The following is a 14011-nucleotide window of genomic DNA, read 5'->3' on the forward strand; positions in this document are numbered from 1 at the left end:
TTGTGAGACAGAGTGGTCCCCTTTTTTCCACTCTTCAACTAACTCTATTGAAGTGAGATTCTTAAGTTGGACTTCAAGCTTCTTTATTTGTTGGACGTCGTTAGTCTTAGAATGGGGTTTCCCAATTTCAATCCAAATCATAAATTATTGGGCCATTGTTTAGTTCATTATGGGCTCAATGACCGAGGCTTGGAGAATAGTTTTCTAATTAATGAACTATAACATTCGAATGAATTATATCATTAATACGCTATAAAAAGAACTTTAGCAAGCAGAAAACTTATCTGTTGTTGCATAAAGAGAATTAGATATGTGATGATTCTGACGAAGTCATTATGCATGTTATATGTTCATTGATAATTTCTTGTTTTAATCAATAGCAGCACTACAAGCTCATGAAGCGGAATTATATCTTCATTTTTTAATAAAATAAATTTTAAAATTACTTAATTCATATATTGCATTATTTATTTGAGTAATTATAAAAGGTGACTCACTTATGGGGCATAACAATTTTTCGTTTTGTCAATCTACCAACTGATCACTGTTTTTTCTCATATACCAACACTATTGTTTTAGGGTACCTTCTCACCCATATATGTAGGAGACTTAATATCTTACATAAAATCAGTACCTAAATAGGAAAATAAATTTTAATCACTTATTTTACCATTGTGATTTGTGAGTACTTTTAAACGCTTCTATATTGTTTATTAATACGTGTGGAAAAACTTCGAGTTTATCTCTAAAGTAAGTTTGTCCCTAAAATGAATTAGGGTTTACGTCTAATCCTTCAACTTTCAGATTTCTATGTATTTTCTTAAATTAAGAGTGGTTACATTATTTAACAAGCTCACGGTTCCGTTAATAAAAGTGGCTAATGAGGGAATTTGGTTAAATTTACATAGGATTAGCTTTATCCAGCTGAATTTTTACGATTATTTTTATAAAAATTTATCATGACAAATCGCTACTTTTTATTTTATGGGAAATAAGCAACTTTAGTACAGGTAGCTTGAAAAAAACAAGAAGAATTGTATGCGGACTCATTTGGTTTTTTTTTTATTTTGCTCCTTTGGATTCATTTCATAACATAAATTATTACACAATTGTTGAGGAAAAGATAATAACCACATTTCCAACACTAAAAGTGAGCAAACTCACCCTGCTCAATTTAAATGAAGGTTCATAATATATTTGAACATGTTTTTACTTGTTTGATTAACCCCTGATCAATCGGTATATCAATGCAAAAACATGGAAAAGGATTTGACAACTAGCAACCCAGTTGGGAAATTGCTGCTACAACTTCGGTAAGGATAAAAGAAACTGATGTGAGCGTGAACCGAATTTGGCATCTGGTGCATGAAAGCTTTCATCAGGATGAACAACCTTTTCCCTAATAGAGAAGTATTGTTAGGAGGATCAGCCTCACACCTCGAAGGAGGTGCCCTTATATTACCAAAAAATTTACCCCTTTACACCAGTCTTCCTTATCCTTCTTCGACAAAGATTGTATCCACTAAGTGAGATAAAACCCTCAATTCTACAAACTTTCATTAACGCACGGATTCATAAATGATATAACACTGTTTAAAACTTTAAGCAAACATTTAATTGGCCCACAATTTCACTGTTTTAAATTAACATTTGCAATACAAATTACAAATAGCAGAAGAAACGTTTCCCCCCATTAATCTTTTACCTGGGGGAGACATAATCCGTTCTTTGATTGAAGATAACAAATATTCATACAATTGAGGGGGTTTTAGGCCTAAACAGTGAAAGTAAAAAGGCTCTCCCTCACATAACCACAAATCACTTAACCCATAGCATATTTCTGGGTCCAGCTTCTGGCAGTTGATTCATACTTGTTCCTGTCTGTTTTGTACATGTGGGCAATTTCAGGGACCAAAGGATCATCAGGGTTTGGGTCCGTCAACAGGGAGCAAATCGAAAGCAACACCTAAAGATGTAAAAGAAAAAATGGTTAGGTGCAATTCAACATCTTGTTCTACCCTAAAAAAATATCTTGTTCAAAAATATCTGCTTGTAAAAGTAGCCAGCCACATATTAAGGTCTCCTTTCATAGGAGTCAATGAAAATTAACCACATAATCCAAACTTCATGCAAATCAACCATTCAAACAACATAGTGTAAAAATATGAAGATCTAAATTTCAATCCAGTGTTAATTAGAAGATTCTTCATCATTTAATCACGTGGTATTCAATGATGTGGCAATATATATAAGGAAATTGTGATGTGACATTTAATGTTAGGTGGATTGCACTGGAAGCAGGGGTAAAAATATTTAAAGGAATGAGAACTAATCATGTGCCTTATAATATTATTGTTTGACATGAAAACTAAGGAATTGTGATGTGCCATTTAAGCTTAGATGGATCACACTGGAAGGATAAGTAAAATATCTTGCAAGGAATGAGAGCTGTTCACATCATGTCAAGTGATCAAGAAACAAACCTTGGAAATGGTTAGAGCAGGGCTCCACTGTTCCTTCAATATGTCAAGGCAAATGCTCCCATTGCTATTAATATTTGGGTGGAAAACCTTTGTCCTGAATGCAACCTGACATTTATTTACAATCCATGAGTATGCATATCTTGGTTGAAGGAGCTACTTCTTGATCTCAATACCATACAACACAGAATTCGTTGATATATATACAAAAGGTACAGCTTTAATAAGAATGTCCACTCTAGTACATACGCCTTGTATTACAATTACTTTTATCTTTTTATAAACTTGTGTGTTTAAATGAAACAATGACTATTAATAGATCTCCCCAACGCAAAAAAGCTCCAAACTAAATAAGTTGTAGAAGAAAAATAATTAAAGTTTATTGATAATGAACTAGTATAGAACATGGAAACATAAATATATCCCTACATATCATATTTTTGGTAAAGTAACCACATACAACATACCTGTACCGAAGATTACCAACTATCATACAACTATTACGGTCCAAAATTAGAGACAGGGAAGAAATGTTACAGAAGTAGAGGCTAGAATGAAATACAAACCTTGGGTGGCTTAAAGGGGTAATCTGGAGGGAAGTGAATAGTAACTAGGAAAACACCTCCAGCATATGGACTGTCTGGAGGACCCATAATTGTTGCTTGCCAATGAAACATGTCTTCGGCAACAGGACCTGCATCATTTTAAAAGGGACGAAACAATGATAAGCAGACAATTTTCTTCTGAATGCGAACAGCATAGCTACATTGGACAAATTCATAACATAAAAACTCATAACATAGCATCTAATGCTGTCCATTAGTAGGCTAATAAATTTCCAACAATTAATCCCACTGTATTTATAATCCAAAGTCTCATTAATTTTTATTGTTTTCTGTTTGACAATAAAGAATTAAAGATCAATGTCATGTTAAAATCTTCTGAAATTTTTGAGGCACTTGACAAAGATTAATTAGAAAACCCTGCGCCTTTTATCATGTTGACAAAAAAGCACAAAACGTAACCAAAATGAGAAACAAGAGTAATCATAATCCAAGCTTAATAAAATACCAATGATCGCATAGATTGTCAATTTTGATAACAATTCCACCATTCTCATACAATATAACATATATGTATTACAGCATTTGGTAAAAGTGTTAGATCTGGAGAGAGAAACATAACTCATGAATTTGTTCTACGACTGGCGTGTTTTATAAATAAACCGGGACAAGACATGGAGCTAGAACGTGAAACGTTTTGATTTTACTGAAAGAGTATAACCATATAAAACAGAACATAACACTCCATTTCATTCTGTTATTATCTGTGTGCTAAACAACGCAGTATGTAAAATTACAACACTAATCGTCCTTGATCACAAGCAAGCGAAAACACATATAAGAAAATAAAGATCAAGCCAATAATAATCTCATCATTGATCAGGCAATAATAATAATAATAATAATAATAGATGAACACAAACTTTAACATCCACAAACAAGTTATGATAGAAATTATGATATGAAATTACGAAAACCAGTTCCGAAACAGCATCATCAACACAAACCACAAAGAATCTGCGATCCAACCATTGAATGACCTTATTACCGCTCCCTCCGAACGACTATCACTACAATTCTCAAAATCTAAACCACTTCACAACCAATTTAATTTATTTATTAAAAAATAAAGAGATCAATATAAGAAAATTAAAAGATTAATACCGGCGCTGCAAGAAGTAGGAGGATCCTTCTGCAGATCCTTAAGTTCCTTCAAGATCCGTTTCGAAGCCATCGTCAAAACTCAAAATCTAAAATCAATAGATCAGATCAGATCAGATAAAAAAGATAACAGATATAAATAATGAAAAAGATGATAATCATAGGTACCTAGGTGGTGAGAGAAAAGCAAAAAGAAAACAGAGATCGTCCTTTCCTTATGCCCTGATTGGAATTGGGCTTGTGAGGAGAGAAACAATCGCAAATAAGTGATTAGGAGAATAGAAGAGATGGCGTGAGATTTGTGGAAGGAAATGTTGATTTTATAAAACGTGTGCGCCCTCTCTCACCAATCCCATCCACTCTCTTTCTCCTTTCCCTTCCCTTCTAATAATAATAAATAATAAATAAATAGTTTCTTTTCTATTTTAGTTTTGATTTTTTTCTTTTTTCTTCTTCTAATTTTGTTATCAAAATGTTTTATATTAATTTTATATCTCTAACTTTATAAGTCAGAAGTTAATTTCTTTTAAGATATGTAATTATATCCTTTAACAAATATTATTTACAGAATTTTTCTAGTTTATTTAAGATCTTACATTTTAGACAAACGTCTTATTAATTATTTTATATTAATTAAATTTAAACAGAGATAATTATTCAATTTAGTTAAAAGGATAAATTCAATAAGTTTTATAATGAAATCACCTATGTTTGATTTTAGTGAATGATATTTATTAACTAAGGTAGTCCTATATTGATTTTAGTGAATGATATTTATTAGCTAAGATAGTCCTATATATATTAAAAAAATATTAGTTCTTATTCAGAAGATAAAATATACTTTTGGTTAAACTAAAACAAATTTAGATGAAAGACACGTTTAAAAATTATGCGACAAAATTAATAGTATAATCATTTTATTTAATTCATCTTACACTATTCAAAAAGATTCTTATTAATAAAAGGACGGAAAGAGTAATTACTAGATTATTATTTTCCCTTGGATGTGGGTCCTTAGTTGGCGTTTCATCTACGAAATCCAATCCTTTTCTTTTCTCCTTTCAGATCAAAAAGTAGCACCAAAATGTGTGGTCCTTATCTTCCATTCCGACACTATTGGTTATTCCGCTCCTCAAGACGTGGTTGCATGCAGCTGGTATTGTAGCATGGATGATTAGGACCCAATGTTAACCGCTCATCTAATTTGGCTCAATAATGAACTGATCGAAATAGAGCTGGGTACTATCAAGTCTAAGACTAAGTTTAGATTAAAAACGTAGATTATGACAATATTTAGGATTAAGTAAAAGACAAACATGACTTGTCAAATCCATCCATCATTAGTCTTCATCAAATATATCATATTTGTATATATATCTATTAAATTGTGTGTAAAATAATAAGATCTATTTATTAGATATTATTAATTTTCTAATTTTTTTATTACATCTATCTATACTATATATAAAGCCAAAACATGGTGTAACTTCCACTATGGTATAATTTTTACTTCCTATTTCACCCTTAACATTGTTTAATTTTTACAAAAAAAAAAACAAATAATCCTAAATAACCACCACAAACTTAATAATTAACTATATCTCTCACCTTAAAGTGAACATTATCATGAATACAAAAAAGTTATAATATAAAGTATACAAAATATAACAAATGCATTCTAATTCTAAAAAATGAAATATAGAAAAATTGAATACGTAATACAAGCATACAATATTGACGGCAGACACGAAGTGCCTATGCACACTATTGTACATAAATAATATATATATATATATATATATATATATATATATATATTGTGTGTGTGTGAGATTTTATATGTGAAATTACATATGCATAATAATAAATAATATTGATAAAACTTTATATTTAATTGAATCTATGATTTCCTTCATTCCAACGCATTTTAATTGTCACACTTTCACGGATACTACCTTTTGGTTTATGTCGATTTAGTGATTTGTTTCCAACCTGCCGTATAAACTATATGTTAATAAGTGTAATCATTAGAGTTAGTTGAGTTAGTTTGTAGCTTCTAGATATAACAAGTAGTTAAAGTTTATTAATCTTGTTATGGAAAGTAGTATATTAGCTTGTGATCCTTTGAAGTATATGAATATACATTGCTACAATTTCTTCCATTCTTCTACCTTATTCTTCTACACTTTCTTCTCTTTCCTTACACAATTCTCTAACATTTGGCATCAAGAGCCTTAAGAAGATCAACAAAGCTTTCCGCTGCAACAAGAAATGGCTCAAACAACAAGGAATTATGTCACAACTCTTCCTGTGTTAGATGGCAAAAACTGGAGCAGATGGTGCATACAAATGAAGGCAATACTTGGCTATCAAGATATTGATGACATCGTGGAAGAGGGGCTGCCAATCTTGGAAGAAGGAGCCACCGAAGCTCAAAGGAATGCACCCAAACAGAACAAGAAACGAGACTGCAAGGCAATATGTCTCCTTCATCAAGTTGTAGACAATGCCCACTTTGAAAAGATTGCAGGATCTGCAACAGCAAAGGAAGCATGGGATGTGCTAGAAAAACACTATGCAGGAGCAGCTCAGTTAAATAAATTTCGTCTACAAACCTTGAGAAGGCAGTATGAACTCATGCAGATGGAAGATGATGAAGGAATTGCTGACTTTTTCACAAGATTGATCACACACATCAATGATATGAAAGCATGTGGTGAGAAGATGGAGGATACAACCATTGTAGAAAAGGTGCTAAGGTCAGTAACTCCAAGGTTTGATAATGTAGTGATAGCCATAGAAGAATCAGGAAGAGGGGAGAACATGAAGGTTGAGGAGCTTCAAGGATCACTTGAAGCTCATGAGCAGAGGCTTAATAAGAGGATTCTGCAGGCACAAACTACAAAGAAGGGAGCATTTCTTGTTAGGAACTCAATCAAGAATCAATAAAAGTATGTTGAACAGAAGAGCAACTCGAGAAAATGCTATATGAACAAGGTTGAGCAACCAGAACAATAAAAAAGAAATGGATACAAACAATTTAAAGGATTGAAGAAGTTTGACAAGAAAAGGGTCAGATGCTTCAACTGTGATAAATTCGGGCACTACTCAAATGAGTGCCTAGCTCCTAGCAAGAACCAGAATCAAAGAAGGCAAGATTCAGAAGCACACCTTGCCAAAGAAGAGATTGATGAATCTCACGAGGAAGTTGTGCAGTTTATGATGACAACATATAGCACAACAAGAAGAAGTGACACTTGGTACTTGGACTCTGGCTGCTCTAATCACATGATTGGGCATAAAGAGTGGCTTGTGCATTTTGATCCAAGCAAGAGAAGCAAGGTCAAATTTGCAGATAACAGAGTGGTGATCACTGAAGGAATGGGAGATATTCCTCTCAAGATGGAGAATGGTAAGAGAGCTTACATCACAGATGTATTGCTTGTTCCTGAAATGAGGACAAACCTCATAAGTCTAGGACAACTACATGAAAAAGGCTTCACTATGAGACTAAACAATGGAATTATGGAAGTCCTAGACAACATGAAGAGAAGAATTCTACAAGCCCCTCTATCAAGCAACAAAACTTTTCAAATTTAGCTTGGAATTGGAGACTCTGAGTGTCTCAATGCAGAAGCAGCCCCAAATGAATCTCTGCTCTGGCATTTGAGATATGGTCATCTCAATTACAAAGACCTCAAACTATTGAGCACCAAAGATTTGGTCATTGGGTTGCCATAAATCAAGCCTCAAAACTCAGCATGTGATAGTTGCTTGATTAGCAAACAAACCAGGTCTACATTTGGTAAGCATACTCAAACAAGAGCCTTCGATATACTACATATTGTATATTCTGATGTGTGTGGGCCTTTTGAGGTCCCATCACTAGGTAGAAACAAATACTTTGTGTCTTTTGTTGATGATTTCAGCAGGAAAATGTGGACTTATCTCATCAAGGCCAAAAGTGAAGTGTTTGAGAACCTGAAGAAGTTCAAAGCTCTAGCAGAAAAGCAATCGGGGAAACAACTAAGGATCCTTAGAACTGATGGAGGTGGTGAATTCACCTCAAGAGAGCTTGAATCTTTATGTGAAGCTCATGGCATAATTCACGAGGTTACTGCTCCTTACACACCACAACACAATGGTGTAGTTGAGAGGAGAAACAGAACTATCATGAATATGGTGAGCTGCATGCTGAAATGCAAAAGTCTACCTCTTAATCTTTGGGGTGAAGCTGTGATGACATCAACATATGTTCTGAATAGATGTCCAACGCAAGCACTGATCAATCAAGTTCCAGAAGAGGTTTGGACTGGAAAGAAACAATCAGCAGGGCATCTAAGAGTTTTTGGATCAGTTTGCTATAAACATATTCCTGACCAATTGAGGAAGAAATTGGATGATAAGAGTGAATTAATGATTCTTGTTGGATACTACTCAACAGGGTCATACAAGCTCTTGAATCCTATCACCAAACAAATAAACTTCAATAGAGATGTCCACTTTGATGAGTTGAGTTCTTGGAATGAATCTCTAAGGACAGTTGATCACAACAAATCACCCACCATGTTTCCTCTGCAAGAAGATCAAAGTCTTGAAATCTGACTCACATAATCAAATGATCAGGGATGCTCAGTGCAGACCAACCAGGACAAGGCATCTACCACTAAGGCTCAGTGAGTTTGAGATGTTCTCAGATGATATGATCACAGATGAGGGAGATCTAGTTCACCTAGAACTCCTAGGTGAGGTTGAGTCAATCAACTTCAATGAGGCAGTCCAAGAAGATGTTTGGTGTGATGCAATGAATGAAGAACTCAAATCTATCAAAAGTAATGACACATGGGAAGAAGCAGAATTACCTGCTGGCAAGAAGCCTATTGCTGTGAAATGGGTATACAAAGTCAAACTGAGACCAGATGAAAGCGTTGCTAAGCACAAAGCAAGGCTTGTAGTAAAGGGTTTCATGCAAAAGGAAGGCTATGACTATGATGAAGTCTTTGCACCAGTTTCCAGGTTTGAAACAGTTAAACTAATTGTGACCTTAGCTAGCTGGAATGGTTGGAAACAATGGCAACTAGATGTCAAGAGTGCCTTTCTCAATGGACCTCTAGAGGAAGAGGTATACATTACTCAACCACCTGGATTCGAGACATCAACAGATAGAACAAAGGTGCTGAGATTGAAAAAGGCACTGTATGGATTGAAGCAAGCTCCAAGAGCTTGGAACAAGAGAATTGATTCATTGCTAACATCCATTGGCTTCATCAAATGCAGAGTAGAACATGGTGTTTATGTCAATCTGACTGGCATAGGTGAACTAACTCTAATTTGCCTTTATGTAGATGACTTGGTGATTACAGGAAGCAATGAGGCTAGCTTACTTCCTTGGCATAGAGTTCCTCAAGACATCAAGAAGAATCATAATGCACCAGAGAAAGTATATCACTGATGTACTAGAAAGATTTAAAATGATGAATTGTAAGCCTGCATCAGTGCCAGTAGAAGGAAATCAGAACCCAAGTGAAGCAGAGCCTGAAATGCTTGCAGATGCAACTTTCTATAGACAAATGGTTGGATGTCTCAGATTCATCTCCCATAGCAGACCCAAAATAACCTATGGAGTAGGGGTGATAAGCAGGTAAATGGCAAGCCCTACACAATCACACTTGGTAGCAGCAAAGAGGATCCTCAGATACTTAAAGGGAACCTCAAACTATGGTGTTATGTTTCCAAAGCAGAACCAGAAGAGTGAATCAGGATTTATTGGTTTCTTATATTCTAATTGGTGTGGAGATAAAGAGGATAGAAGAAGCACCTCAGGGTATGTATTTACCATCTTTGGTGCACCTGTGTCATGGAATTCAAGGAAGCAAGATGTAGTGGCTCTCTCAACTTGTGAAGCAGAATACATTGCAGCCTACAATGCCACATGCCAAGGTCTATGGCTGATACACTTAAGGACAGAATTAAGGTATGGAGAGTTTGAAGATTTCGAGCTAAGGGTGGACAATCAATCAGCCATAAACTTAGCAAAGAACTCTGTTAGCCATGGAAGGAGTAAACATATTGAGACAAGGTTCCACTTTCTAAGAGATCAAGTTGGAAAGGGAATGGTTAAGATGGTTCATTGTTCCACAGATTTGCAAAAAGCTGATGTGTTGACAAAAGCTCTCAATGTTGACAAGTTTAAGAGGTTTAGAGATATGTTGAATGTACATATCTTTGGTGATAAGATTGTGTAATTGTTTGTTGCTATATCATTGTAAAAGGATAACTCTTTGATTAAGAGGGGGTGTTAATAAGTGAAATCATTAGAGTTAGTTGAGTTAGTTTGTAGCTTCTAGATATAGCAAGTAGTTAAAGTTTGTTAATCTTGTTATGGAAAGTAGTAAATTAGCTTGTGATCCTTTGAAGTATATGAATATACATTGCTACAATTTCTTCCATTCTTCTACCTTATTCTTCTTCTCTTTCCTTACACAATTCTCTAACACTATAAAACATGAAATGATAAGGGCTCCTCAAATTTGAATTTGAGTTTGGTCCCATAATTTCATTCTATATCTTGATCTTATAATTATTTATTAGTGTCAAAACAGAACGTTCTTGATGTTGCTTTGATGGTGCAATGAGTTGAAATGACTCAATCACTTTCGAGCTTTGTATTCGTGAATAAAATATCTTCACCAAGAAACTCATTTGATCACACAAGTTTTTACATGCTTGGCATATGAAAATTGTGGGTGCAAGCTAAACGAGCAGCACAACCCGTTTTATGTATTCATAATTCAAGGGTCAAAGTCTCCCATAACATGACTATTGTGTATTAATTGAATAGTGATATCTTTCGATGTGATCAATCCTTAGCCCACAACAAATCTACTTGGTTGTTAATTTAGGACTGCATCTTGTGAGGAGTGGTGAAATAATTATTTTATATATTAATTGTTATGAAATATATAAATAATAAAAAATAAAAATCTATTTGGTACTTGTGGATACCTTCAAAGAGTGCATTTGAGAATGAGAAACCACTCCCCAGGTCGGATCCCGTTACTATCCTTATATGCACCCACTTCAACACCTCATTTTGCCATCACATGTGATTATTAACCAAAATAAAAATCATAATCATAATCAAGTTAAGAAAGTATATTTACTTTTTTAGTAATACTCTATTACGCTTCCATTATAAGTCATCATCTAATTTTTTTTTATAAAATACTTATTATGTTTTTTTGCATTAATATGTTTTTCATATATTGAAAAAATTAAAAAAGTTGGAAGAGTAAAATCACAAAATTATAATATTTTAAAATAAAAATTAACTGGTTTTTATGTTTTGTGTAACAATAAAGTTAAAAGAGTGTAAAATATGTACACTAATAGTTTAAATATATATATACTATTATCTACTTTTTATTTGAAAAATCAACAATAATTAAATATCAATAGCAAATGATTTAATAAGTGTATAAATCTGAGTAATATAGAACGAAGGGAAGAGAAGGTACCATATAATTTAAGAAGGAACCACCATTCCGCATTGCACATGGTCCAAGTCCACCGCACCGAGCTAGCCCATCTCAACTCATAACTCGACTCATTCGCATGCACGTAACGTGAGTTTCAATTCTAGAGTTTTGAGTCTATCACACGACGGAACCACCATTCACGATGCCGATCGAAGAAAACTCCGAAAACGACGCCCAAAACGATGAATCGACCGATCAAGTTAACGCCACATCCAAAGGAGACCACATTAACGTCCTTTCTCATCCCTCTCTGATGAAGATCATGAACAAACAAGGTTCTCTTCTTCAAAATAAAATCCCTTATTCATTAATTTCACGATTTAATTCCATATCATATTTCTTATTATTTTTTTTACAGGGGACCAGTTAGTTTTATTTGCAGACAAGGTGTTGAAATTCACTGGTTCAGGGAAGATTAAATGCCGAATCCTATTAATTACAGATTTTGCTGTTTACATTGTTGACCCTGACACTGGTTCCCTTAAACGAAGGATTGCACTTGCAGCTCTTGACAAAATTTGTGTTAGCGAACTTAATGATAACTTTTTTGCAGTTGTAATTCCAACTGAGTATGATTTGCTTATGGCCAGTACCCGTAAGAATGAAATTCTTTATGCAATTAAGACTGCATCTGATTATGAACTCGAAGTCGTTTCGTCTAATAGGTAAATTCCGATTATCGCTTTTATTTCTTATATGATGATTAATGATTAATGGAAAAGATGATGGTGAGAAAGCGAATGTCGAATTTTGAACTGATCATAAGAGAGAGTGGTTTCATAGTTAAGTTTAAATAGGAATTGATCAGACAAGTGTTAGGACCAATGAGGACACTTAGTTTCACTTTATCTGGGTTTAACAAATTTAACAATGTTCTCTGATTAGTTTCCATGATGAGTTAATCTCGAATTGCTTAAAATAACAGTAATATGAATTATGCGACTCCACAAATTTCACATGAAACGGAACCTGCATAATGTATCTACATGGCTGTGTTTGCGCTTCTAAAACTACTGTATTCCCCAGTCCCTTATCTCCAGTGATTATTAGATTATTAGAACAGTAATAATTGAAAAGATATTGTAACATTTCCGGTGCCTACTTTAAGATGGTTTCTACGAAGTTTGGTTGAGCATTTTGTAATGTTTTGTATAAACTTCACTGTTGTAAATTGAGCTGAGTATTATTTTTTAAAACAGTCATCATGAAATTTTCATGAGTCTTAATCTAATCACCAAAAACATGCTTTGAAACTCTGTTGTAGGTTTGAGTATAATGCAGCATCTGATTTGGTTAAGGAAATTGAATTTGAGGAAGTTGAAGGTATGTGGCAAGTTCTTTCCCTGTTTTTTCATTATTTTTTTGGGTTGGGGGTGGAAGTCGAATTATCATCTTAGCCACGATTCCACCCTTTCTTATTTCTCGTATTGAGTATTTTCTGCAGCATTTTTCTGAAGCTTCGCGTATTTGTGTTAATAAAATCCAGGGGGTATCAAAACTAGAATTCTGAGGAAGTGAAATTCTGTTTGTATTTTCAAAACAAAGAAAGTAAACTTAGTAGGAGATATGTACAGCAAATGGATTCTTTCGACTGTGCGGGGAGGATCTTCTGGGCATGGGTTTTTCTTCCTAAGGTTAAACTGTTTGTCTGATAACAGAAATTTTAAAAGAAGAGATTGGATGTATGAAATGGAATTATATCAACTTTTTTAGAATATGAAAGTTGTGATATTTACCATTTTGTATGTAGCATGTTTCTTTTGACTGTCTTTATTACTCTCTTTAGTCAGCATTGCATTGTCGAAACTTGAGAAACTTCCTCTAGGTGGTCTCTTTACATTGAATCCCTTTCCCATTTCCCTTTTGTGCAGACCTCAACTTTATAGTAATATAGTCTCTACTATGTTGGTGTTAAATATACTTAAGTCACCACCCTGCAATATTCCATAGAGGCTCAGTTTCTATTAGTATATTATCAGTGGTTGTGAATTGGATTAATGTATGGAGTCTAGAGTGAGTGGATGAGTATTTGGTCTTTACAAACTGAACACACAGGATAGATCAACTCATCAAAATGTCTCTAACTTAATAACGGCAAATTGCAAAGCTATCTAGTTGTTGGCGAATGGTGAATTTGTTTTGCATGTCTCCCTACATCAGCATATGGGTTGCTAGTGATAGGAGAAAATAACAGATGCCTTACTTTACTCAACAACTCTGCATCTTTTTCTCTCACATTCTGTTAACAATATATTCCTAATAGTTATGG

At 34.1% G+C, this 14011-nt stretch overlaps 2 protein-coding genes across 5 annotated transcripts; one reads left to right on the forward strand and one right to left on the reverse strand.

The window, feature by feature from the left end:
* On the reverse strand, window positions 1591-4578 carry LOC109328469 (ubiquitin-conjugating enzyme E2 10). 4 transcript variants are annotated; one of them, XM_019561943.1, is made up of 5 exons: window positions 4373-4578; window positions 4208-4293; window positions 3047-3174; window positions 2484-2588; window positions 1591-1966 (listed from the first exon to the last, which is right to left on the reverse strand). In XM_019561943.1, exons 2-5 carry the CDS (start codon window positions 4275-4277, stop codon window positions 1823-1825), a joined length of 447 nt encoding a protein of 148 aa, XP_019417488.1. In that variant the 5' UTR covers window positions 4278-4293; window positions 4373-4578; the 3' UTR covers window positions 1591-1822. The 4 variants fall into 4 exon arrangements, with proteins under 4 accessions (XP_019417488.1, XP_019417492.1, XP_019417490.1 ...); XM_019561947.1 differs by having other exon boundaries at window positions 4208-4285; window positions 4373-4555; XM_019561945.1 differs by having other exon boundaries at window positions 4208-4296; window positions 4373-4555.
* LOC109328284 lies at window positions 11723-13667 on the forward strand. Its single transcript, XM_019561684.1, has 4 exons — window positions 11723-12017; window positions 12101-12407; window positions 13007-13065; window positions 13229-13667. The coding sequence occupies exons 1-4, from the start codon at window positions 11885-11887 to the stop codon at window positions 13258-13260; spliced, it is 531 nt and encodes a 176-aa protein (XP_019417229.1). The 5' UTR covers window positions 11723-11884; the 3' UTR covers window positions 13261-13667.

The sequence above is a fragment of the Lupinus angustifolius genome, chromosome LG15 (assembly GCF_001865875.1).
Source record: "Lupinus angustifolius cultivar Tanjil chromosome LG15, LupAngTanjil_v1.0, whole genome shotgun sequence".
NCBI classification, from domain to species: domain Eukaryota; kingdom Viridiplantae; phylum Streptophyta; class Magnoliopsida; order Fabales; family Fabaceae; genus Lupinus; species Lupinus angustifolius.

What these genes read in the sequence shown, in the direction of transcription:
- LOC109328469 (XM_019561943.1), bottom strand. Translation starts at nt 4,277, where the DNA reads ATGGCTTCGAAACGGATCTTGAAGGAACTTAAGGATCTGCAGAAGGAT. An exon ending in TCCTACTTCTTGCAGCGCCG is followed by an intron (nt 3,175 to 4,207) that starts GTATTAATCTTT and finishes AAAATGATGCAG; the next exon opens with GTCCTGTTGCCGAAGACATG. An exon ending in CTGCTCTAACCATTTCCAAG is followed by an intron (nt 1,967 to 2,483) that starts GTTTGTTTCTTG and finishes TTACATCTTTAG; the next exon opens with GTGTTGCTTTCGATTTGCTC.
- LOC109328284 (XM_019561684.1), top strand. Translation starts at nt 11,885, where the DNA reads ATGCCGATCGAAGAAAACTCCGAAAACGACGCCCAAAACGATGAATCG. An exon ending in GAAGATCATGAACAAACAAG is followed by an intron (nt 12,018 to 12,100) that starts GTTCTCTTCTTC and finishes TTTTTTTTACAG; the next exon opens with GGGACCAGTTAGTTTTATTT. An exon ending in TGAATTTGAGGAAGTTGAAG is followed by an intron (nt 13,066 to 13,228) that starts GTATGTGGCAAG and finishes AATAAAATCCAG; the next exon opens with GGGGTATCAAAACTAGAATT.